This window comes from Strongylocentrotus purpuratus, unplaced genomic scaffold (assembly GCF_000002235.5).
Source record: "Strongylocentrotus purpuratus isolate Spur 01 unplaced genomic scaffold, Spur_5.0 spur5_scaffold_21, whole genome shotgun sequence".
Taxonomy (NCBI): Eukaryota; Metazoa; Echinodermata; class Echinoidea; order Camarodonta; family Strongylocentrotidae; genus Strongylocentrotus; species Strongylocentrotus purpuratus.
Window position 1 is genome coordinate 29,670,478 of NW_022145607.1, and position 26,404 is coordinate 29,696,881.

The window sequence follows — 26,404 nt, forward strand, 5'->3', positions numbered from 1 at the left end:
TTACAAGACATCTCCAAAAAGCTGTTATCGTAAGAACAATCTCTTTGTGACTGCCTAGAATATCATTAGAACTTGGTCTTACAAGACATCTCCAACAAGCTGTCATCTTAAGAACAATCTTTTTGTGACTGCCTGGGATATGTTTGTAAATCTTGGTCTATCCATTATTATCTTGAGAAAGTGTCTCTACGATATTCTTTGTCGGAGGTATCCCCACACCTTGGTCTAGCAGGACATGTTCCAGCTGTAAAACAACCATCTCCTGCCTCCTCGTTCTATCCCGTGATACAGTCAAACCTGCTTTAGTGACCACCTGTCTACAAAGACCACCTGTCTTCAACAAGAACATGCTTTGTTTCCCTTGAAAACGATTTCTCATTAAAACATGTACTAAAGGAACCTGTCTACAAAGCACACGTTTTGTGTTTCCCTTGGGCGGTCGCCGTAGACAGGTTTGACTGTACATGAATATTTGTAGTTCTAGGTCTTTTAGGTCATCTTTCAGTTTTTAATATTAAGATCGGTCTTTTTTCATTTGCCTGAGATATGTCTGAACATCTTGGTCAAAATGGGAAAACAAGTTCTAGCTGTCATCTTTGAACTGTCTCTTATCCTTATTCTTGCCTACTATAAGCAGGGATGCCAGTTAGAAATGATCAGAGGGCCTGAAAATCACCTAGAATGAGCTATTTTTTACACAAAAAGCCTGAACTATGGCCTGATATAACTCGCCAGGGCCTGAATTCAGGCTTGTGCCTGAAAACTGGCATCCCTGTATAAGATTGTGGATCTTGGTCTGGGCAGCGTCTCACGAAACCTTCATAAGTACAAGTTCACCAACATCCCATTGAAATGCGTGTATCAAGTTTAACACGCGTTTCAATGGGATGTCGGTGAATTTGCACTTATGACGGTTTCGTGAAAGGCTACCCTGGTATCTTCTAGGTGTTATCTTGAGAACTGTCTCCTGTCTCTGGTCTTTCCTGTGACGTGTTTGTAGATCTTGGTCTTGTGTGCCATCTTCTGGTTGAGCTCTGCGTAGCTGAACTTCTTCTTGGCGTCTCGCTGCTGCTTCTTGCTCCCGTAGACCACTGAGAGAGAGAAAGGGGGTCAAGGATGATAATATACTGGACATTTTCGCTGGTAGATCTAATAATAATAATAATATAATAATATTTGGTTCTTGTATAGCACATATAATGAGGTGTCGTGGTCGTGGTCGTGGTCGAGTGGATATGTCACCGGACTGTCAATCACAAAGTCCGCGGTTCGAGTCCCGCCGCGGCGCTAATGTCCTTTGGCAAGACATTGATCTACAGTTGCCACACTCAACCCAGGTGATGTAAATGGGTACCTGGCAGGAATTAATTCCTTGAAATGCTAGAGGGCTGTAATGGCAGCCGTGCTAAAGCCAGGGTAATAATCAGGAGCGCCAGGAGTGTCAAGTCTGACAGACATGAGCGCTATACAAGAACCCAATATTATTATTTATTATCATATCACATTATATAATGTCTCTATGGGCTTCCAAAGAGCTTTGGAAATTATTACCCTAGCTTTAGCTCCGGCAGCCGTTATCAGCGCACAGTGCATTTCAAGGAATTATCCTACCAGGTACCCATTTACCTCACCTGGGTCAAGTGTGCCAAATGTAGATTAATGTCTTGCCAAAGGACATTAGTGCCGCGGCAGGACTTGAACCGCGAACCTTGTGATCCACAGTCCGGTGACATATCCACTCGACCACGACACCTCTAGATCTTCATCACAGGACAAGTATAATTCCTTTAACATAGGTCTATTATGGTCCTTACTCTAATGTTACCAATACCTATTTCTGAAACAGTGCTTTACCAGCTACAACATGTCCGATTTAAGGGCTTAATACAAAGTATTATTACCCTGGTCAATGGATTCAATTGCGATTCTGTACATTACTGAGCACTCTAGTCCTAGCTCTATGATCTAGTGACATTTTTGTCTGCAGTCATATTCCTACACAACTAATTATCTACCTTAACCCTAACACTAACAATGATGCAAACCCTAAGCCTACACATAGCCTAAAACCCAATCGCAATCTTTAAGGTAAAGACCAGTTCTGGTCATGCAATTGCATTGTGAAAGAAACGTTGTGGAATCGATCAGAAAAGGTTGATCATCTAGCATATAAGTATTGGTGTGTACTGCAAGATTCTGGAATCATCAAAACGATAAGAAATTTGGCCCAGTCTTGGTAAGGTTACAAGCACTGTACAGAGAAAGATGTATACGGGACTACGCGACATGTACGCGATATCTATCTGGTCCAGATAGATATAATAATTTACCAAATATACCAATTAGTAAGCGGTTTCCAAGCAAAATTTGTACCATCAAGTATTAGTCAAAACATATTCTTTCACATGATTGGTAATAAGAGCTTCCATTTCATTTTTTGAGAGGGGGGCATTTCCCAAACTGGTCTTTACCTTTAACCCTAACCTTTGCCTTCAACAAAGAAAAGATGGAGCATTAGTCGTCGGTGCAAATATTAGCACACCCTTATTTCACGTTAAGTGCTTTACCAAAGGATTTCAACCTGAGCAAACTCTGGTTCAGTCTATAACACACCATTACTCATTTGTAAATGAAACTAATGTGAAACATGCGAAACTAATGCATATTATTGACCATACAAGAGCAGTACACATTCAAGAGCCTATACAAAAAAATCATTGGCAGACAAGAACATTCTTAGCTTGAAAGTATGTTGAGCACTTTTGTTTCCTCTTCAGTCAGTGCCCCAAAATCTTCACATTCAAATTATCAGACAAATTTCCAGGGTAGCTCTAATAACAAGAGTGTGTCTGGTTCACTATACCAGGATGAGGAAATGGCTAGAATGGATTTGTTAACCGCTAAGAAGTTCAAGTACTTTGCGTCTGGTTTTAGCCATGCGAGCCGCATGGAAGAACCACTACAGATATAGAGAGTAGAGAGCACAGTCTTATGGTTGTGAAAATAGGAATGTAGCTGCTATAGCATAATGTTTTCTTCCTTTCAGGCGCAAGAAAGACAACCACGCTTAAGCAGATCAAAGAGAAAGTTGAGTTCTGATGAAAATGATTTGCAAACTTTTCAATCTAAAAAAAAATTCCAATGAGGAAGGATATGATAGTGGCAATGTCCACTGATCAAGATTGCTCTTGAAGTCTTCTCAAATTTCAAATATGACTAGAAATCTTTATAATTGGACCAAATTGCGATGCCACATATTTATGTAGTCAAACGTAGTGATGAACATGTCTTAGGTTTTTCATTGTTGGTAATTTTTTTTCTCCCCCTCTACCACCCCCTCCTTGAGTAAAAAAAAAAAGGATTCAAGGAAGAAAAATGGCATCTAACATTCCCCCTTTTGAGTACGGCAAGAAAATTGGGAAAACTAGGGGAAAATGAGGGGACAATCAGGGAAATAGGGCTAAAGTTGGGAAGAGAAAAAAAAAGGATAAAAATTAAAAAAAAATTGGGAAACCAATTTGAATCAGGTAATTATCAAGCCTGTTCTAGTTTAAATCATACTTCTTCTCTAGTAAATGAATGGGCCTATAGAGGTCAAAGGTCAATGAAAAAAAGGATACAGAGGTCAACGCTGGGCGGGACCTTGAAGCCAAAGGACTTGGCGACCTTCTGCAGGTCCAAGGTATTGACGTCGTAGATGTTCTTGAGGCTGTGGGCGTCGTAGGATCGGACGTAGCCCTTGTACGCCTCCTGGGCTGACCGGTGGAGGAAGTAGTTCTTCTCAATCAGCTTCTCCAACTAAGAAAGAAAGAGGAAAAGGTCAAGGTTCACTTGAGTTCTGGTAAAAAAAAGGAAATGAATTCTCACAGAATCCAACGAAACTTACACTGAATGTTCAAGATTACAAATAAATGTCATTTACCATACAATTTTGGTAGAAAATGTTATAATGGCCGAGTAATGAGCATAAAAAGATAAGGAAATCAAGGGAAGTAGGCCCAACACTATTTGTGTAGTCCCATATACATCTTTCTGTGTACATTCAAGTTCATTTCCATACATATATATATCTATACACATGTAATGCTATACATAAAGCATTAACAAATCTGAATCATTTATGTTGACAATTGATTTGGTTCGGCTTTTAGTTTAGACAGCTATATGTCATGATGCTATTCAATCAATCCTGATTACATCCCCTCCCCTCTCTCTTTCTTTCTCTCTCTTTGTTTGCTAACTGCAAGATCATGTTCTACTTTTCTAAACATATTTTGTCTTTGGAGGGGCCCCCTCCACTTTCTATCTGTTTGTCTGTCTCTCTGACTCTGTCTCTTAAAATCTCTTCTCTCTCTCTCTGTCAGTCTCTTTGTCTGTCTGTCTGTCTGTCTCTCTCTCTCTCTCTCTCTCTCTGTCAGTCTCTCTGTCTGTCTGTCTGTCTGTCTTTCTCTCTCTGTCAGTCTCTTTGTCTGTCTCTCTCTGTCTCTCTCTCTCTCTGTCAGTCTCTTTGTCTGTCTGTCTGTCTGTCTGTCTGTCTCTATCTTTGTCAGTCTCTCTGTCTGTCTGTCTGTCTCTCTCTCTCTCTCTGTCAGTCTCTTTGTCTGTCTGTCCGTCTGTCTCTCTCTCTCTCTCTCTGTCAGTCTCTTTGTCTGTCTGTCTGTCTGTCTGTCTGTCTCTCTCTCTCTTCAGTTTGCTAATTGCAAGATCATGTTCTACTTTTCTAAACATATTTCGTCTTTGCCCCTTCCCTTCCTATCTATTTGTCTGTCTTTCTGACTCTACCTCTCTCTCACTCTCTCTCTCACTCTCTCTCTCACTCCCTCTCTCCCCATCTCTCTCTCTCCATCCCCCCTCCCATCTTTCTCTCCACTCCTCCCCTCTACAGCGTTACCCAATATCTCACCTGAGAATGGATATCAGAGACTTTGCTCCAGCTGAAGTCAAACTCATTCAGGGGTACCTTGGCATGCTTCAGGTAACGCACAAAGCCAAGCTCTTCGGGTCGCAGGATCAGGAGGGCATGGCCTTTGCCCTTTAACCCTCGAGCTGTACGCCCAACTCTGTGAATGTACTCCTGCAGAGGAATAAATGAATGTTACATTAATCACCTTCATACTGAGATTTAAAAGATACCGTAATGTTCTACTTTAATATTCAACGTTTTCTATCCCCTCTCTTTATTTTTCACATTCAGTCTTTCATATTACTTATCTTGTATTTTACTGAACAGATGATAAAATCCTTAGTGATGAAGTGGTAATTCCAACCAATTAAGAAATGAAATAATATCTTTATTTTATGATTAGAGTAGATACAGTCTTTTAGCCTCGTGCAATTATTTAAATATTCAGCCGTACAACGAAACCAATCCTGTCTGTTTACTACTCCAGACTGCTGATTAAAACAATTAAATTGAGCACAACATAGATCTCATTGACCATAACAAATCATTCCATTACAAAACCTATTTTAAAGATAAACTCCAGTTCTGGTAATGCGATTGCATTGTGAAAGAAAAGGTGTGGAATGGATCAGAAACAGTTGATCATGTAGCATGTAAGTATTGGCGTGCACTGCAAGGTTCTGGAGTCATCAAAATCATAATAAATTTGGCCGAGTCTTGGTAGAGTAACAAGCACTGTACACAGAAAGCTATATATATGGGACAACACACAGTGTCGGCATAGGCGCCGGAAGTGGGGGGGCAGGGGGGGCAGTTGCCCCCCCAGTCAAAAAAGTGGGGGGGCAAAACGCATTTTTGCCCCCCCAAAACGCCCCCCCCCCCCCCTCCAAAAAAAAAAAAAAAAAGCAGTAAAGGAATAAACATGGTTTGTATATTTAACCAAAAAGAACATAACAATAATAAAAACCTGAATTAAAGCACATATACCATTCCATTCAAAGAAAAGGAAAGTTCACAGGAATTAAATTTTTTATAAACATTGCGCATGCTACCTATACGGTTTATAATAGCGATACGCGCATATCGTGGACATATTGTGCGAGAATGGGAAAACGTGTCTGTTTTTTTGGTTTTGTTATAGGGGTGAGAAGACATGAGCCCCTGAACGCTGGCGTACTGATGGGGGGGGGGGGTATATCTATACGATACCAGTGATTTACACATGTTGCTGTTATGACATGATTTTCCGGTATTTTTTCTCCATTTTTTTTAAAGTCATACCTTTTTATGCGTTTGTTGGAAAATAAGAAATTCCCAAATTACAGTCGGGCGAAAAATACGCTTATTTAGAAGCCTTTATGACATGGTCTGCAAAGTGGCTGGGCTCGAGCCCCTCCCCCCTCACTTTTTGAAAAAGTATGTTAAAGAGAAAAAGAAAGAAAGACGGAGAGAAAAAATAAGTGACCTGCCAATGTCACAAATAAGGCATAAAAAATGCTCATCTGACCGTAATTAAATGCCTAAAACCCCAGAGCTTACGGGTGCTCCGCCCCCGGACCCCACCAAGGGCCCTAAGGCGGGCCCCTGGATGCTCATCTGACCGTAATTAAATACCTAAAACCCCTGAGCTTCCGGGGGCTCTGCCCCCTGGACCCCACCAAGGGCTCTAAGGCGGGCCCCTGGATGCTCATCTGACCGTAATTAAATACCTAAAACCCCTGAGCTTCCGGGGGCTCTGCCCCCTGGACCCCACCAAGGGCCCTATAAGGCGGGCCCCTGGATGCTCATCTGACCATTATTAAATACCTAAAACCCCTGAGCTTCCGGGGGCTCTGCCCCCTGGACCCCACCAAGGGCCCTATAAGGCGGGCCCCTGGATGCTCATCTGACCATTATTCAATACCTAAAACCCCTGAGCTTCCGGGGGCCCTGCCCCCTGGACCCCACCAAGTGCCCTAGGGCGGCCCCTGGTTGCTCATCTGACCGTAGTTAAATACCTAAAACCCCTGAGCTTCCGGGGGCTCTGCCCCCTGGACCCCACCAAGGGCCCTATAAGGCGGGCCCCTGGATGCTCATCTGACCATTATTCAATACCTAAAACCCCTGAGCTTCCGGGGGCCCTGCCCCCTGGACCCCACCAAGTGCCCTAGGGCGGCCCCTGGTTGCTCATCTGACCGTAGTTAAATATTAAAACCTCTGAGCTTCTGGGGGCTCCCCCCCCCCTCTGGAACACGTCAATGGCCTTAAAGAGGCCCCTGGATGCTCATCTAACCGTAATTAAATACCTAAAATCCCTGAGCTTCCGGGGGCTCAGCCCCTTGACACCCTGCCGAGGCTGGACCCCACGCCAATTTACGCTCTACCTGATCGTTAATACTTCACTTTGAAAAACGTTCCGCGGGACCTGCATGTAACGTGTAAGACTGGTGGTGATGCAGATTTTTCGTCTGCCCCCCCCCTTCCGAACGTTTTTTCTCATTACGTCACTGCCCTCGGAAGGTGAGCCCCCTGGAATGTTTGCCCCCCCAATCCCAAACTGCTTCCGGCGCGCCTGAGTGTCGGGGCTTGTACTACCTTGATTTCCTAATCTTTCTATGCCCATTACTCAGCCATTATACATTTTCTTCCAAAATTGTTTGGCACATGTCATTTATTTGTAATCTTGAACATTCAGTGTAAGTTTCGTTTCATTCTGTGAGAATTAATTTTCTTTTTTTTACCAGAATTGGAGTTTATCTTTAAACTCAGATCTGTTCAAAAAAAAAAAATCAATAAAATTATCTAAATTGGCACTGAGTCAATTGAATGTCCAGGTTGAATGAAAGACTTCACGACCCTACTGACCTTAGGGTCATCAGAAGGGTCGTACTGAACGATCCAATCAACGGCCGGGATGTCCAGACCCCTGGCAGCCACGTCAGTGCACAGTAGGATCCCGGTCTGAGCATTACAGAACTTGAAGAAGGTCTGGGTACGCTTGCTCTGCTTCTGCTTGCCCTGGTAAGGAAGACAAGGAAATATTTGAAGAAATATTATCTTAACCCTTACTGTACTGGGCTATTTCGAGCACTCTCTGACTGGGGGGGGGGGCCTGGGAGGCCCCCCCCTATGATCTCGGCCGTCGAATGTCCGATGAACGCGAAAATTTGCATGTTTGTAGATATTTACGTAAGGAACAAGATGGTATAATTAGTTTTTTCCTAATATGCAAATTTTTGTCGTTATAGCCTAGTTAATTATGCAAAATGCTAATTTTATGCATTTTACAGAAAACTCTACATATTTGTCCATAGACTTGTGAAGAATCGTGAAAATGTATTGAATAAATGTTTCCTTCATCTCAAATTCATTAGGTTTCATTATTTTTATGATATTTGAAAATGCATAGGTTAATTTGCATAAATTATGAATACGCAAATTACGCATTCATGAATACCTAATCTGGAAATATACAGGGAACTAGAATCATTACAAAAATTGTCAGACTCCACTTTTGTTATGTTGAAACTCATTATTCATATGAAACTTCTTTTCTAACACAAAATAGTTATTTGATGTAATTAATAATGATAATTTATGCAAATTTGATGCGATTTTCAACTTTACTGTATTTCATTGTTTTTATTTGTTATTATATCTATTGTTTTATTTCTAATGTATTCTTTTGTTCTGAAATACATCAAGTTACTTTGAGAAACATATAAAAGCAATTTGATATCAATTCATATCTTCACATTTCTGCTTGTACATGAATATATGCAATTATGGCACTTTTTTGATGACATGCGCATACTAATTGTTATGTAACACCTTACAGGTATATCCGATTTCGACGAAAATGGTATCAAAATGTGCGTAAGACTTGAAGGAAAAAAGTCATGAAACGACAATTCGAAATTCCGAGCGGTTGCGGCGCGATCTCCGAAAATGTCGAGGGGGGGGCCTCCCAGGCCCCCCCCCCAGTACAGTAAGGGTTAAAGCCCCACTGCACTACTTGTAGCTACTTGCGCCCTCTATATAGCAGTCAAAGCCTAATCGGTGCCTGTTGGTCCCCATGATCCCCTTTTTCTTATGTTAAAGGTAAAGACCAGTTATGGTCATGCGATTGCATTGTGAAAGAAACGTTGTGGAATCGATCAGAAAAGGTTGATCATCTAGCATCTAGCATCTGCAAGGTTCTGGAATCATCAAAATGATAAGAAATTTGGCCCATTCTTCGTAAAGTTACAAGCACTATACGCAGAAAGATGTATATGGGACTACCCTATATCTCTCACAGTCCATGAGAGAAACAAATTTACCAAATATATGAATTAGTAGGCGGTTTCCCGGCAAATTTTTTATCATCATGTATTAGTCAAAACATATTCTTTCACATGATTGGTAATGAGAGCTTCCATTTCATTTTTTGAAATTGGGGCGTTTCCAATACTGGTCTTTACCTTTAATTGAGAGCTGATTTGATGAGATAACCACCTGTCAGTAGCCTTGCAGGGAGGTTTAATCCCCCTGGCCAAACTAGTGCAGATGGGCTTCAATAAAAACCCTAGACATAAGTAATAGGCGTGGAGGCTCAGTGGTAGAGCTGTGGTCTTGCAACCTGGAAGTCCCGGGTTCGAAACCAAGTCGATGCGCTAGTGCCCTTTGGTTAGGCAGTAATCTTCTTTTATGCAATACCAAGTCCCTTGGGGAGGACTTAAAGCCATTGGTCCCCTGATTTATCTGATTGCATACACATGCTCTTTTTGCAATCAGGTGAATCAAACAAACAAACTGCCTCTGGCTAGAAAAGAAATCAAGGAGAACTGTTTTAGAATCTTTCATTTGAAAATTAATTTCCTTTCATCGGGAAGCTGCTGTAAACAGGCGTATCCACCAATGACATCATTTAAACATTTTTTTTCATGAAAAAGCGTGCAATAGTTTCCAGTACTATCCAACGTTTTTTTATAGTGCACGCAGCCCGCATATGAGGAGGCATGATATGCGCACATAGAGATCCTATATATAGGATCTCTATGGGCATGCATATACGCAGGCTCCTGTTGCTTAGAACCATTAACCAGGAAAACAAGCTCATTTGTCAGCCATACTCTCACGAAACAATCTTGAATGAATTCTTTTTACATCAAATGACAAGGATCTAGGAGTTTCCTGGTATAAATCAAATGATGCATGTTTTCATTCGTTCATTACACTATCTATCCACCCTCGTTGAGGCCATGTGCATCTATCGCGCTCAGCCTAACTGCTTTGTGCGATGGATACACACAGCTTCAACTCGAATGCATATAGATCGTATAATGAACTCATGCGCATGCAGCATTTGTATACTAGTATAACTTTTCTCAAGGGATAGCTTACATGGATGGAGTTGACTGGGAGATCTATGTAGTTGAGTAGCTCGCTGTGGAACTTGACGGACATGCAGGAGGAGAAGAAGACCATCACCTTCTTGTTTCGATTCTTCTTGAGGAACGTGAAGAGGAGTAAGAAACGCTTCTCCGACGGACACACCACGTAGCCCTAGTGGTCGGGTAGCAAAAGGTAGAAAACAAGAAGTAAATAACGTGAGATAGTTTGCACGTACAGCGTACGAAAGAAAAATATTGAAAGAAAGAATTTCAACATCATTAATTAGAAATTGTGTATAAATACATGCAATATTAGACATTGGTTGTAATACAGTTGGTTGATCTCAGCACACGATCTATGACCAGAGATGCCAAGCTCTTGACACAAAAAAACAGACTGAGTATCCTAAAAAAAAAAAACAGATTTTGGAGAGAAAAATCAGATTTTCACGAGAAAACGACACTACCACTGGCCGTCTGCCCCGGGCCTGTAAAATTTCAGAAAAATGTTTTACTGGTAAGTATGGTCAAGTAAAATGTTTGCTCTTTCATTAAAATTTAATGAAAAAATTGTAAATTAAAGTTTTTTGGGGGAGTTGCAGGGGTTTACTTGTATATATATATATATATATATATATATATATATTTTTTTTTTTTGGGGGGGGGGGTATTTCAAGAGGTGATATCGTATTATCGTACTAAATACGATTTAATTGTACTGGTTGACCTCTCTGTATGACCCATGCTTGTAATATTTGATGTTTCTCTTACCCATTCTGATCCATGAATCATAGCAGGCACTCATTTTTGTAAAATTTCACATTTTCCATCACCTTTTCTAATCCGTAAACGATCGCAGACGCTTTATGATATCTGACATTCCTTTATCTATTCGAATCTATCGACTTTAGCAGACACGTCACATTATGCTTGAAAAATTTGACACTTGCAGTATTCGATCTTTTCTGTGGACAATAGTAGGCTTCCGATTGTAACGTTTGATTTCAGTGTTGCCTATAATGATCCATCGACTGTAGTGCTACTTAATGATTCACGTTTGTAATACTTGACCGTTCTAATTCGTTGACTGAAGCAGGTAATTTATGGTTTATGCTTGAAACATGAGCATCTCCCTCAACTTTTGTAGTCGACTGAACATAGCAGATGTTTTTACAGATTTATGATAACAATATTTAACATATCCAGTACCTGTTCTAATCCATCGACCGTAGCTGATTCTTTATGATCATCCACTCCAACATAGACTGGTTCCTTCCTGAGTGATATCCTGGCTAGATCCTCCGTCTTACGGGTCTGAGTGGCAGAGAATAGGCCCGTCTGCCTCCTCTCTGTTAAAACATTAAATTTACAATAAAAGGTCAAATCAGGTCGTTCAAACAAGAAAAACATCAGCAACAACAACAACGATGAGGACGGAGACGACATTATTATCATCATTAAAGGGCCCATGACATCGAAATACAAGTGTATTCCTATACAATAGGCTTGCGGGTGCACCATGCGAGAGAGAGGGAGGATTGAGTCCTGAAAAGGACTCTCGCTAATCTTTCTTGAGGGTTTGTAGTCCTGAAAAGGACTGTTTGGTATAGTCTTGAAAAAGACTGTTGGTTATCTTTCTTTGCTTATAGTTCTAAGGAGAACTATAGGGCTTGAAGAGGATGAGTGGCTGGAGTGGCTCGACGTTTCGAACAGGTTGACTATCCGTCGTCAGGAGTGGAGAATAGCAGGCGTGCGTGAGCTAAAGTCACCGGGTGCGGACGTTGGGGAAAAATACATGTTGGAGCGCAGTCCTGCATACATCTCATATTTTGATATGTAAACTTCTGAATTTGCTTCATAGATTTTTAAATATTTTTTGAAATATTTGTTTTTCAAACTTGCTAAGCTCCACCCCCAAAACCTCCAGATCTCATTCCCCTTGTGACTTCATCAATCAGTCATCAATGAGCTAACTTGAGAAAGTAGCAGGTAACTTTGCCAAAGTTGACCACCTGTTACAATACCACAAACAATAGCAACATATAAGTTGCTATGTCAGACATGTCAGACTAAACTAATATTCTAGAATAGACAATGGTATGTAATTTCCCCCAGCTTAGCACACGTTCATAATAGAATTGTACACTTCCATACATATGCACAATGCATCATCATTGCCTTTGTCTCCCTGGTGATACTACAGCATGTCTGACATATTGTATTACGTATTGTAACAGGCTATGACAGAAACTGGTCATAAATTTATACAATACCACTGGGCCATGGTGGGTTCGGCAAATGACTTACTTGGTAGCAGCTTGATGATTTGTTTCATCTCTTCTTCAAATCCAACCTCGAGAATCCTATCAGCTTCATCGATGATCAGGCACTGGAGGTTCTTGTACATGAACTGTGGTGTATTCTAGGAGTAGGGTGGAAATGCAAAATGACTTCATCAGTAGCCTATGTCATGGCAGTAGCATTTTTAAAGGGATCCGGTAATTTTGTCTCAGATTCTGAAACAAAATCCTGGATTTAGCTCATGCTGCAATGATAATTATAAACCTTTAGGTCAGTCAGGAACCCCATGACTTTTACAAGCCGATCGCCTGTGTGATTATCAAGATATTTATGATTGGAAATCGAAACCAGATTTTGCGTTTTCCTAACGGTTTTCATAACACTACAGTCTATTGGGGGGAACGAGTATGGTAAAACCGGTCACTCAAAGATTTTTACTTTTTTAAGGCACTTCTTGATCATTTTGAAGCGCAATTTTTTTTAGGGCTTCAATATTACACCATATCACGACACTGATAAAACGTTAAGCCGTGCATCTCAGATTTAAAATGGTTTAACGATGCCTTTAATGGATATAGCGAAACAGAATACTTCAAAAAGTAGCATCAGCACAGTTAGTAGAAGTAGTCCACATAAAATGGCATGTCTGCCTCTAATTATAGATTTGAAACTAAGAGAAGAATGACCGTCATATCGGAAACATTGATATGAAACATTCATGAACTACAAGCAATGGCTATTCTTCACGGCATGTAACATTTAAGCTTTCCTAAAGCCTCGGTCACAAATGCCATTACGAACTGCTACGAATGCTGTACGAACGATTTTCAGACCATGGAAAGACAGGGAGATTCGTACCAATGCATCGTTCATGCGAACCTTTGTGACCGTAGCTTAAAGAATCAATGTCATGACTCAAGTGTTTTGTGGCGCAAATCTGCAAATCTGAGCCACTCAAAAAAAAAAAAAGATTTGGGCATGCTAAAGTGTTTGTTTCTTCAGTTTGTAAGAATTTAAGTGTTAAATCCTCACTTGCATCATTTGACGATAGCTATTTAGAGGTGTCTTAATTAAAGGTAAAGACCAGTTTTGGAAACGCCCCCCTCTCAAAAAATGAAATGGAAGCTCTTATTACCAATCATGTGAAAGAATATGTTTTGACTAATACGTGATCATACAAATTTTGCAGAGAAACCGTCTACTAATTGATATATTTGGTAAATTATTATATCTATCTGACCTGATAGATATAACGCACGTGTCGTGCATGTGTGCATAGTCCCATATACATCTTTCTGCGTACAGTGCTTGTAACTTTACCAAGACTGAGCCAAATTTCTTATCATTTTGATGACTCCAGTACACACCAATACTTACATGCTAGATGATCAACCTTTTCTGATCGATTCCACATTTCTTTCAATGTGCAATCGCATGACCATAACTGGTCTTCATCTTTAAGTGGCTCAATCACTTGACTGGACTATATAAGACACTGGTATTAATATCGTTATTTCCAATTATTCCAAAAGAAATCACAACTGAGAGTGTCATAAAACATGACATTTGACGTTGTTGACGGTCAGAAGTCTTGACCATTACCTGCATGTGGTCAAGCAGTCTGCCCGGTGTGGCTACGATGATGTTGATTCCCTTGGCCATCTTCTTAGCCTCGGTGCTGCGGTCAGTCCCGCCCATGATGAGACCAAAGGTGTGGTAATGGTGCTCCAGGAGCTCTTTGAGGACACCATAGGTCTGCATCGAGAGCTCGCGGGTCGGTGAGATGATCAGTACCCCAGTGCCTGTAGAAGTAATTATTGGCTAAATGTAAACAATGCCATAGAGTACCGAAGCTGTGACGTCATAAAAATCTATTTTTAGAATTTCTCAATTTTTTCTTCATTTTCCGAAAGAGCATCAAAAATAATGTCCAAATGTTGAAAACCAATTGAATATGTTAAGTATTGGCTGAGATACATGTATGATCATCTCAATGATGATTCCGGACCCCATGGAAGAACAGGCGTATTTTGTTTGTTTGTCTGTTTATCTGACGGAGCCTGTAAGCTTACTGGCCGGCACCCTTACATGCGCCTTGCATTTTCACTCGACCAATTTTCACCAGGCACTGCAGAATATGTGACCACACATGCCGTAGAAATGAAATTCAGAAGGATTCCATACGGTCTCCAAAATCCATGGTAAGCCGCTGGGTAGGGAAAATCGGAAGGGGGCCCGGTGTATATTTGACCTAGGCATTACCAAAGACAGCTATGGTAAATATGTGAAAGTCCTTTCATTGCGTGCAGTTGCAGTTCATTAACACGTAAGGAAAATGGCGGCATATCTGAACAAGCCTTTTAACATTTTGACATTGTCTTCTTGATGGGAGAAAGACCTGCCACCAACTTACCATTTCTCGGCATGAATTTGAGCTTGTTCATGAGCTCTATTGCAGGAATGAGGAAGGCCAATGTCTTTCCACTTCCAGTCTTGGCTGCAGCCAGAATGTCTCTGAAACAACAGGAAGAAAAACACAAGAATTAGCTTTAACAACCTGTGATAAAATTGGGAAAAAATGTACACTATCGTAATTGACCGACTGTTATCAATTTGTTGGTAATGACCATTACATAACCACCCCCATCACCATTTCACAAATATCATCATCATTGTCATCTTCATCCTCACTTCTGCTCCAACAATGATTTAACTTTAACCCTTACTGTACTGGGGGGGGGGGGGGCCTGGGAGGCCCCCCCCTCGACATTTTCGGAGAAATTTTTTTTGAATTGTCGTTTCATGACTTTTTTCCCTCAAGTCTTACGCACGTTTTGATACCATTTTCGTCGCAATCGGATATACCTGTGAGGTGTTACATAACAATTAGTATGCGCATGTCATCAAAAATATGCTATAATTGCATATATTCATGTACAAGCAGAAATGTGAATACAGGTTTAGATGTATTCCTTATTAAGTGGGTGATATGAATTGATATCGAATTGCTTTTATATGTTTCTAAAAGTAACTTGATGTATTCCAGAACAAAAGAATACATAGGAATAAAAACAATAGACATAATAAGAAATAAAAAAACAATAAAATACATAAGAAAATAAATATTTGAAAATCGCATCAAATTTGCATAAATTATCATTATTAATTACATCCAAATAAATATTTTGTGTTAGAAAAGAAGTTTCATATGAATAATGAGTTTCAATGTTCAAAAAGTGAAGTTTGACACGTTTTCTGTAAAATGCATAAAATTAGCATTTTGCATAATTAATTAGGCTATAACGACAAAAATTTGCATATTCGCAAAAAACTAATTACATCATCTTGTTCGTTACGTAAATATCTACAAAAATGCAAATTTTCGTGTTCGTCGGACATCCGACGGCCGAAATCATAGGGGGGGGGGCCTCCCAGGCCCCCCCCCCCAGTCAAAAGGTGCTTAAAATAGCCCAGTACAGTAAGGGTTAAAACTATCATCATTGCCAGCAGCACCGCAATGCTCATCATTATCGTAGTCATCCTCCTCCCCCTCATCATTGTCGTCATCCTCCTCATCCTCCCCGTCATCATAGTCGTCATCCTCATCACTTTCATCAACATTGCCTTGATCCCCATACCTCCATGCCCCATCACTACAGTTTAACTCTACTTCTGTTAACAGATTGACCATCATTTGATATTAGGCCTGAGTCATGTCGGGATTTTCATAAACCGGGTCCCGACGGCCTTGCACCGATCGGGACCCGGTGTCCCGAAATCAGCTCGCAGGATCTGTCACTTGCCTCTATAAAAAGCGCATACCATCAGTATGTCCCTTAAAAGTGACCTTTTTTATCAGTCAAATAAATCAACACATGCATACCTCGGCACAGACTGGTATATTCTTCCATTTGACATTATTTTTCATCCATGATTGGCGATGTTTAGTGGCATTATCGTGCCTCTAAAAATAAAAAAACTCGAGCAAAAATATAAAGACAACATTCGAGCCGCCATTTTGATTCATGCAGGTTGAACAAATCGGGTCAAAGAATATGAATGTTAGAATAATAAAATGGCTTTCTAAAAAATTCTTCTTTACAACATACCGATCAAATAATTTGTTAAAGACAAAGAAATATTTATCTCTTATTTTAAACATCGCATGCTTTTTTTTAAAAGCTGAAAAATACTTGGTAATCACAACAAGAAGTTTCGATACGGACAGCTGTTGCAAGGCAAGTTCAGACTAGTCACGGAAAAATGCGCAGTGCACCTCTTAGCTGTAATGCGTGCCAGACCGAACCAAAACAAATATACTTGATCGTAACAAAAAATCATTCAAAACTACGAGAGCACAATTGGAAAGAGAACTACTGCTCCAAATTACCATAATCAGATACATTACTTGGACAAAGAATTCAATAATCGCCCAAGAAATGCCACAGAAAATGTGATAATCGAGGAATAACTAGGTACATTTTTATCGCAAGGGGCCTTCTGCAAATACTCGAATACTTTGTTATACTGCTTTTACCGTAGAGGGCGGTATTTGTTTTCGATCTAGCCTCGTGTTCAATTTAAACACGTGTAATTCAGAGCAGAAGGCCCATTCCGATAATGATTGTACCTATAGTAACTCCTTAAATATCACTGTTTCTGTGGCTTTTCTTGGACAACTATTGTATTCTTCCTCCAAGATATGTATCTGCTTACGATAATTTTGAGTAGTTGTCTTTCCAATTGTGCTCTCGTAGTTTTTAATGATTTTTTCTCGTTACGATCACGTCTTTGTTTGGGTTCGTTCTGGCACGCATTACAGCTAACGACGAGGAACACTGCGCATTTTTCCGAGACTAGTCTGAACTTGCCTTGCAACAGCTATCCGTATCGAAACTTCTTGTGATTACTAAGTAATTTTCAGCTTTCAAAAGAAGCATGCGGTGTTCAAAATCAAAGAAAAAATATATATTTTGTCTTTTAAAAATTATTCGATCGGTATGTTGCAAAGAAATACTTTTTAGAAGGCCGTTTTATTATTCAAACATTAATGTTTCTTTCAACCTGGTTTAATTATCCTGCCGAGAGACCCGGCCAGTATAGTAGCTAGCTAGCAGCTGGCAACAACAACCCCATGGGTCGAACTGCTTTGCAACCCATATTTATATCAGCAGTTCGGATTGATTCAGGATGAGCTAGAATATGATTGGTAACAATTAAATACTCAAGTTTTATGGTGGAATGATTTTAGTGGTGTGCAAAACTGCAATTTCTTACATGTTTCATTATTTTTTTCGGAGCGTCGGTTCTCAAAAACGAAACCGGGACCCGACGGCAACGGTCGGGTCCCGGTGTGATCGACCGTACCGACTCAAGCCTATTTGATATCATTACTTCCACCATCATCATCATCACTCATACTCACTTGACCTCCATCATCGTCACCCTCATCATCCCCACCACCACCACCACCACCACCCCCCCACCACCACCATCATCCTCATCCTCACCACCATCACCACCACCACCATCATCATCATCATCACCACCACCACCACCACCCCCACCACTCATACTCACTTGCCCTCCAGCATGTGCGGTATAGCTTTATGTTGGATCTCTGTCATCTGGGTAAAGCCCATATCAGCCACGCCCTTCAACGTCTGCTCAGAAACTCTGTCCGCTAACGAGGCAAAGCTCGAGTCTGATAAGATCTCCTCGGTAACTGCCACTGGGAACAGGATGGAAATGAGGCAAGATTAAGTGTAGGTTGTGGACTTGTGGTCAACTGTTTTTCAGTGTAATTTCCCAACACAAAAAGTAAAACAGGGTGACAACAACTTTTTGTGTTTGGTCATCATTTGTGTACGATCTAACTAATTCAACTACGGATGATCAAATTCTACATCTAAGAATCTAATTCTTGACTTTCATAGCAAAGTTTAGAAAAGATTTACAAAAGGTTGCTTCTGTTGATACATATATTAAAGCCCGTCTGCACTTGTTTGGCCAGGAGGGATTAGACCTCCCAGCGTGGTCAGTGACCGGTGGTTATCTTAACAAATCAGCTCTCAATTAACATAAGAAAAAGGGGATCATGGGGGACCAGCGGTCACCGATTAGGCATTGTTTGCTATAAGAGGGCGCAAGTAGCTATAAGTAGTGCAGTGGGGCTTTAAAAAAAAAACAAAAAAAACTTTGTACTAAGACATACTGATGCTACTCATCTTGCGATTACCTTACATTTGTCAAAGAAAGAGCAAATTTTGCACTTATTCGGATAAGTGCAAGACAAAATGCTTGAATAGTTTTCGTTCAGAGCTGTTCTTCAAGTTTGCAATTTACAAAATAATGCCTTTTTTCGATCCAGGAAGGAACAACATTTCCTCAATATGAAACATGTGAAATACTTTCCTGGCTTATATATTCAATATCTTCCCACCTAATATAAACTCCTCAAAAAAGTTTGACTGATTATATCTCTCTCGTCATGGAAAGATTATCGCTTTGTTTAGTATCCTTTTGTTTATTCCTCTTTAAAATGAAACCATATCTGTTGTGACTTTGCAGCCATGGAATGAGCAGTACGTCAGAATAAAGGGCAGTTCAAAAGTGAAAAGTTGCAAAATGCAATGGTATTGTCATGTGCACCACATAGCAGTCCTGCACTCTTCAAAGGAGGAAGAATGCACAGCCGAATATGAGCATCGCATTTTGCAACTTTTCACTTTTGACCTTGCCCCTTATGTATATTGGGGGTTTATTAGCTTTTCCTAAGAGCCTTACTGTTACTTATACTTACAGTCTGTTTCTTCTTCTGCATTGACTTCTTCTGAATCTCTATCTTGCCCCTCTTGGTTTTCTTTCTCACTTTCTGGATTTTGCTCCTCAGATTCCTCAGTTCGAGGTACCTTTTTGTCTGATTGAAAAGAGAGCATTCCACATAAAGACATGTTGAACAGATGAACAAGACACTTTCACATACACTATTTCAAATCAGTTAACTCTTGCTTGTAATCATAATTTTCCTTTTGTTCCCCCAAAAGTGGGAAATCCATCCATGATAAATTAAAGCGAAAATGCGAAATTTTGAATTTTTAGGTCTAACAATTCAAAAGAGCTTTAATGATATCTCTTTTCTAAGACTGGTATACCAAATAGAAGCAAGTTGATGTACAGGCTGAGCTTTCTGTTTCCTAACTTGCTTACCTATCAATACTTCTTTCAAATCTGGGTTAAAAAAAAAGTCCCCCCAAAACAACACCAACAAAAACAAAACACAAAATCATAGGATTGAAAACATGTCAAAACTGTCACTGCACAGTATCACTACAGTTAGGTGCAATGTCACTTTAATAGCTGCTGATTAAAAAAAATCTATAGGCCATTTTCGTAATCTATTCAAATTAAATGCACAAATCTCTGTTAAGTCCATGTTATAGATCTCCATTCACCTGTTGAATTCACCAATAAATGTATTTCAATAGACAGAATGCAAATTGCATGTATGTTTGTCCTACCTAGCAACAATTGATTAGCATTCTGACTATTGAAATACAATTATTTGTAACATGTGAATGAAATAATTAGTAACGAGGCACTTGACAGAGACCTATGCATTTAATTTGATTACATTATGAAAATGGCATTAAAGGGATCCGGTAACTTTCTCAGATTCTGAAACAAAATCCTGGATTTAGCTCATGCTGCAATGATAATTATAAACCTTCAGGTCAGTCAGGAACCCCATGACTTTTACAAGCCGATCGCCTGTCTGATTATCAAGATATTTATGATTGGAATTACAAATTTTGAAAAACGTTTGTCAAACGGTTTTCATAACACTACAGTCTATTGGGGAAAACATGGTAAAACCGGTCACTCAAAGGTTTTTACTTTTTTGAGGCACTTCTTGATTTGAAGTGCAATTCTTTTTAGGGCTAAGATGGGTAGTCAATGACAAATCAAATATCTTTCAAAAAAACACTCTAACTATCTCACCTGGTGATTGGTCATCACTCTCAGCTTTCCGTTTCATTTTCTTCTTCTTGGGTTTCTTGCTTTCTTGAGAGGGATCTGTCTCTTCTATTGCTGAGGGTTCATTATCTAAGAAATAAAAATAATAATAATCTTTAAAGTCCACTCCAAATTTTATTAAGTTAAGCCGAAAATGGAAATTCTTTTTGCCAAATTGATCGTGAGCCCGGCAGCCACTGAGCAGTGCCAGATCAACGTTGCTCTATCCCTTATGGTTGAACGCCAAACAAGGTAGCAGCAACTCCCGTCTTTTAACGTCTTTTGGTATGACGCGGCCGGGGTTCGAACCCACGATCTCTTGGTTGTGAGGCGGACGCTCTACTGACTGAGGTGTAATTCTCTCATAGTATAACTCTATTGTCAAATAAACATTGACTTTACTTGTACATTTATTAAAGAGAACTGTTGCTGAGCTAGCCCCATAAGCGTCCCTGGACGGTGTGTGCGTTCTATGGGTGGTATTCTCGAAAGCGGACTAACTTTAATCCATGGTTTAATCCGCCGACTAAGTATGGAATGCCAAGTGTCCATATGAACACGTTTTTGAATAATTTAATCTGTCACTAAATCAAAATAAAATCTAATAACATAACCAATAAACAACAATAAAACTATGATATAATTATGTTATCATGCTAATTTAGGGACATATCAAATTATTCAAAAATATATTTATAAGGACGATTGGCATTCCATACTTAGCGGATTAAACCATGGACTAGTTAGTCCGCTTTCGAGAAGACCACCCTATAAGTTTACACTATTATCATTTTTATTATTACAACCACATCCTATAAGAGACAGTATAAAAATTGATTTATTGATTGATTGAAAATATGAAATGGTATACATCTAAAAACTGCATCATTCAAACAGTAAAATCGAATACACAAAACAAATGCGACTGCGTCTTCCTATATGTCTCTGCCCTTGGTCCTTGAGATATCACAATAACAAGAAAGCGGAACGGGTGGACCGATGTACGAACGGGTGGACGGATGTACGAACGGGTGGACGGATGTACGAACGGGTGGACCGATGTACGTACGGGTGGACCGATGTACGAACGGGTGGACCGATGTACGAATGGGTGGACCGATGTACAAACGGGTGGACCGATGTACGTACGGGTGGACTGATGTACGTACGGGTGGACCGATGTACGTACGGACGACCCGAAATACATAATGCCCTGGCACCACCTTTGGTGGACGGAGGCATACAAAAGGGGCACTTATCTAAGTGAAAGGAGCACTTTTGGATTACTTGAAAAAAGTGTGTATGTGGGGGGGGGGGAGGGACACTGTGGCACTGTTGCAATGCCATTTTGAAGTAGAAAAGCTGATCAAATTAGCCCTTAGTAATTCTTGTCCTGAAAGGGATCACAGGAAACCAGAACCAAGTTAGAGCAATATCGAGTTGAAAGATTCCTGTCTCAGAATCATGCTTATTCTCATTCTTCAATCAAACAATGTAGGTAGGATGATAATTCATTACCGACAGGCAATCCAGATGATCGTTCATTACCAGTACAAGTCTGAACTTTTGAAATAGGGATAGCCCTCCATCGAGGTATATCAAATATGTTTCATGAAAACACTTAAACTACATGTACAAGTCGGGTAAACAGTCGTGGTAACTATACACTGGTGAACCTCAGAGTTAATTGTGTCTACACGATCCATAACTAGAAAGCAGGACTGACAACCCCAAAACATAATGCCTCTCGCACAAACTTCAGTGGGCTGAGGAATAAAAAAAGTAAAATGTATCTAGAGTTCATTCAGCAGGTCAATATAAGTTAGAGGGAAACAACGTATCATTTGATATAAATATTCATATCTTTATGGAAAGAAATGCATGAACCTCACATCAATTAATAGAAGGTGGTAATTCTAGTCATTCAATCGTCCCGTGTTTCTATTTTAAATATTACATGGTATAGTTAAAAGAGAAAATACACCCGATGCTCTTTAATAATGCACCACGTAATCTTGCACATACAGCTGTGCACTATACCCAGGGGAAAAATAACTTAAAAAATGTCAGGGGCTACTTTTCAAGCTTGCTTGCATGAAAATAACACTCTTTAATTTGTTTTGCATTGAACTCTATGCAAAATTTGGGAGCTCTTTTAAGACTTTGGGGGGCTCTTTTGGGCATTTCTGGGGCTATTTCGCCCTGAGCCCCCGTGTATTTTTTCCCTGACTGTACCTGATACTTCTGGTACTTGTTGCTGCTTCTTCTGTTTCCTCTTCTTCTTGCTACCAGGTGTCATACTTGCTTCTGTATGGTTGTCCATTGAAATGGGCAGTGCCTCCTCTTCTGCTACTGCAATGGCATTTATTTAAAAAAGAAAAAGAAAATTTACATTTATGATTGTTCACGTCCATTGTGTGCACATTTACAAGGCAAGGTCACTTGGCCACTTCCACAATCCCAAACATGAGGTTAAGAAAAAAACAACACACAATAATTTTCATATTTCAGAGCTTGCACATACAGTTTTTATTTATTAATTTATATATTTCTAATCTTTTGTCAGGGTAGCCCATTCATCAATAAGTAGTGGTCTTCCATGGGGCACTGAATAAACATGAACATATTTACATAAAATAGCATAACGTTTATGCAGAAACAGTTCAAATAAAATTCAATAGTACATTTAGAAAGATAACTGATATGACACAGCAGTAATAGACGTGGCACAAACGAATAATTGTTTGGAAAATAAACATATATCATTAAACAAGTTCAACTGTAATGCCTATAGGAAATATTGATTAAGTTGCAATTTATGTGAATAAATCATGGTAATATTACAGAACATGCACGTAGTGTATATTCGGCTGAGCCATTCACAAATTACAACTTTGTTTAAACAATCTCTTAAATGAATTGACAGAGGAAGCAGTTTTGTGTTGGTTAATTGAGCAAGTCTTTCATAACAATATCTATCTAACACATACATTCACAAAGGATTTTATTGACAAGTGGAGAGTCCTCAATTGCAATTTACAAAGCCTAGATTATTACCTGCAAGAGATTTCTTCTTGATATTCTTCTTCTTTTTCGCACTATTGGGAGCGGTCACTGAACGAGAGAGCTGGGAATCTGTGGAAGATAGGACAGGAAAATAAATAAATAATTATCTTTGTCATCGATGGGATGCAACAAAACGTACAGTTTTTTTAATTGAGCATATTAAGTAGTTGTACAGGGAATGAGGAAACGCATCTTTATAATTATAGAAACAAAATCGAACTGAACAAAGGTCATTTTGTGTGTGCTACACTGCTCAATATGGACAGACTTTTCTACAGTGTATATCATTATCAAGTTTGCATGGAGATTCAAGTCCGTACAGTGTTTAATAAATGTGCACAGTGATTTTGAATAAACAGGTTAACTGTAACAGGAATGACGGTAAACTGTTTGTTGGAAGGTTTCCATCATCCTTAACAGTTGTTGAACTGATTGTAGTTGTTGGTAGATTCTTTACATTCAAATCCCGATTTGGGATGAATTTTGAAGAGTCTTGCAGTGACCAAGGTAATAACTAAAAACTTGTGTTGAACAAATTAAGGTACAAGACAAACTCTTCTTAATCTAGTACTAGTACATGATGTAGTTGTTGTTGTACCGATTCCTTTAATTGTTGTCATGTCAGGCCTACGACTCCAGCAAAGCATAGTCATGATAGTAGTCAATGTGAATGCGTATTGACCTCTAGCACTGTATACGTGCCGAGAGGCATCAACAAACATTGCACACAACTGCACACTAATGCACACAATGAATACGAAGTGGCTGGTTGGAAAGTTTGACAGCAGACTCAGGATTTGAATGGTCTAAGAATTTTTTCTAACATCAGTAAGTTGAAAAGGTTGTATTTTACTGCTATTTAGATGTCATCAATTGTCACTAAAGTACTGATTTTTAGTGAACAGTTGAGTTCTGTACCAGTGATGTTTGAAATGCTGTGAATCAATAGAGGTTGTCTAATCAATTTTTAATACACAAAATGCTGCTAATGCTGCTAATGCTGCTATACAGTTCACAAAGGAAATGTGAAGGGGCTACGGCATTTTGGACATGTTTAATGAGTTACTACTATCATGGACATGGTTTTTTACAATTAATAACATTTTTAAAAACCAAAATGCTGAAGCCTACTTGGCCACAAATTTGTCAGTTGAAACTTGAACATTGGCTGTTTTCATTAAGGCTGTGCACAACAGTGTAATGAGGTACCCAAGTACACTCCCAGGCTCACAAGCGAATACTTGAATATTCGAACGCCATGTTTTTTTTATAATTTTTTTTAAATTTTTAAATTTTTTTTGGAATATTTTTGAATTCTTTTGAATTTTTGGATTTTTGGATTTTTTGGATTTTTTGGATTTTTTTGCCACTACCATACCGCTCGGCAGTTTCCCAGGTCCCTCGCCGAAAACGCATGCAATTTCACTTATAGTTGTAGTTGAAGGCGCCGATTTAATAAGAATAATAACAGTAAACAATGCTGTTTTAAAAACCAAAGATGGCAGAATAATCCATTTTCCTCCGAGTCCAAACAGAAATCTGGACATTTGGTCCCAGTTTCTGAAAGGTGAGTTTGACAGTGCTTGAGTTGGGAAACATTTTTACCGACGGTACCATGCCAGCGGCCGCCGCTCTCCCTGGCACGGGTAAGCGTGGGCCTTGACATTTTTTTTTTTTGCGGCCGAATATTCGGGTACGAGAAATCGTACCCGAGTAGTTGTCAACCGTGCGGGTACTCGAGCATTCGACTACCCGTCGCAGCCATAGTTTTCATTTTTAAAAATTATGACTGTTTGACATGTGAGTCTAAGAGTCGACCTCTCTATCTAAACAGTTTTCATTCCTCAATGCATGCGATCGCGAATCGCGATACATCAGTCTATACCTTATTTTTGATACTAAATCATTTAAATTTCAATGGAATGAGCACTGCCAAGTAGGGGCTGGTCCGAGAATACGGATTGTCCGCACGAACGCGGATTGTCTTTGTTAACGCAGAGACTTTGAGGTTATGAGCGCTAAATCATCAGAAAGACAGACAACCCATAAAAGTAGACGGTGATGGGGGTATTTTATTAGGCAGAGTCCGTTTTTCCTTTGCCAATGCGCGGATCAGGAACCCAAAACTTGCAGAACACTGAAGAAAAAGTTAGCGAAAATGCGTACAATCCTTAGACTATGTTTTACTTTTAGGACGCATTTTGTCCGCGAGCGATATGCACGATCCTCATTTTCTGACCAGCGCCCCTAGGCCCTACTGCATTAGTCTACACTGCACTAGAGTCTAGATCTAGAGGCTAGACTATTCATAGTACAAATATTCCTTCATATGCTTTTTATAATATTCATCACTTTTCACCGTGCCTACCATCAGTCTCAAACACAGATGCAGACTAGACTCTTAATCTTATTCTTATTCTCAATTTCATCACACTCACACTCATCACTCATAAGAAACATAAATTATAACACACGGGACTACACAGTGGTAAAAAGCCAAAAACAAGAAGTTTTACATCATCAAATGATGATTTCGAAGTATAGTAAGAACAATTCTCACCCATTTCTTAGAAGCGAAGCTTCAGTTCTCCTGAATACTTCAGTCTTAAAGCAACAGAATCAATTAATACTAGACTCTATGAAGTATTGCCTCTTACTTGCAGCAATCACACCGCATTTGCCACATGTGCTCGATATGTACTACTAGCTCCTAAATGGACTATTCCAATAAACGAAAAATAAAGGGGTAATTAAATTGAACGTT

The 26,404-nt window shown here is 39.7% G+C and overlaps 1 protein-coding gene and 1 non-coding gene across 2 annotated transcripts; both read right to left on the reverse strand.

Annotated features, from left to right (window-relative positions):
• Positions 1–375: 375 nt before the first annotated feature.
• Positions 376–26,350, reverse strand: LOC577986 (ATP-dependent RNA helicase HAS1). Its single transcript, XM_030994455.1, has 15 exons — positions 26,201–26,350; positions 23,632–23,709; positions 22,810–22,926; positions 20,560–20,664; positions 19,361–19,477; positions 18,139–18,289; positions 14,972–15,072; positions 14,161–14,360; positions 12,565–12,679; positions 11,467–11,606; positions 10,268–10,429; positions 7,748–7,900; positions 4,904–5,074; positions 3,621–3,798; positions 376–1,091 (listed from the first exon to the last, which is right to left on the reverse strand). Exons 1-15 carry the CDS (start codon positions 26,202–26,204, stop codon positions 949–951), a joined length of 1,935 nt encoding a protein of 644 aa, XP_030850315.1. The 5' UTR covers positions 26,205–26,350; the 3' UTR covers positions 376–948.
• On the reverse strand, positions 22,025–22,099 carry LOC115928364. The gene has a single exon (XR_004066038.1). It is a non-coding gene; the product is annotated as a small nucleolar RNA SNORD34 (small nucleolar RNA).
• Positions 26,351–26,404: the final 54 nt, after the last annotated feature.

Bases quoted from the DNA above. Each gene is read 5' to 3' on its own strand.
- LOC577986 (XM_030994455.1), bottom strand. The intron at 18,290-19,360 runs GTAAGTATAAGT...TCCTGTTCCCAG, and splicing joins TGCAGAAGAAGAAACAGACT to TGGCAGTTACCGAGGAGATC. The intron at 7,901-10,267 runs GTAAGCTATCCC...CTTCCTTACCAG, and splicing joins TCCCAGTCAACTCCATCCAT to GGCAAGCAGAAGCAGAGCAA.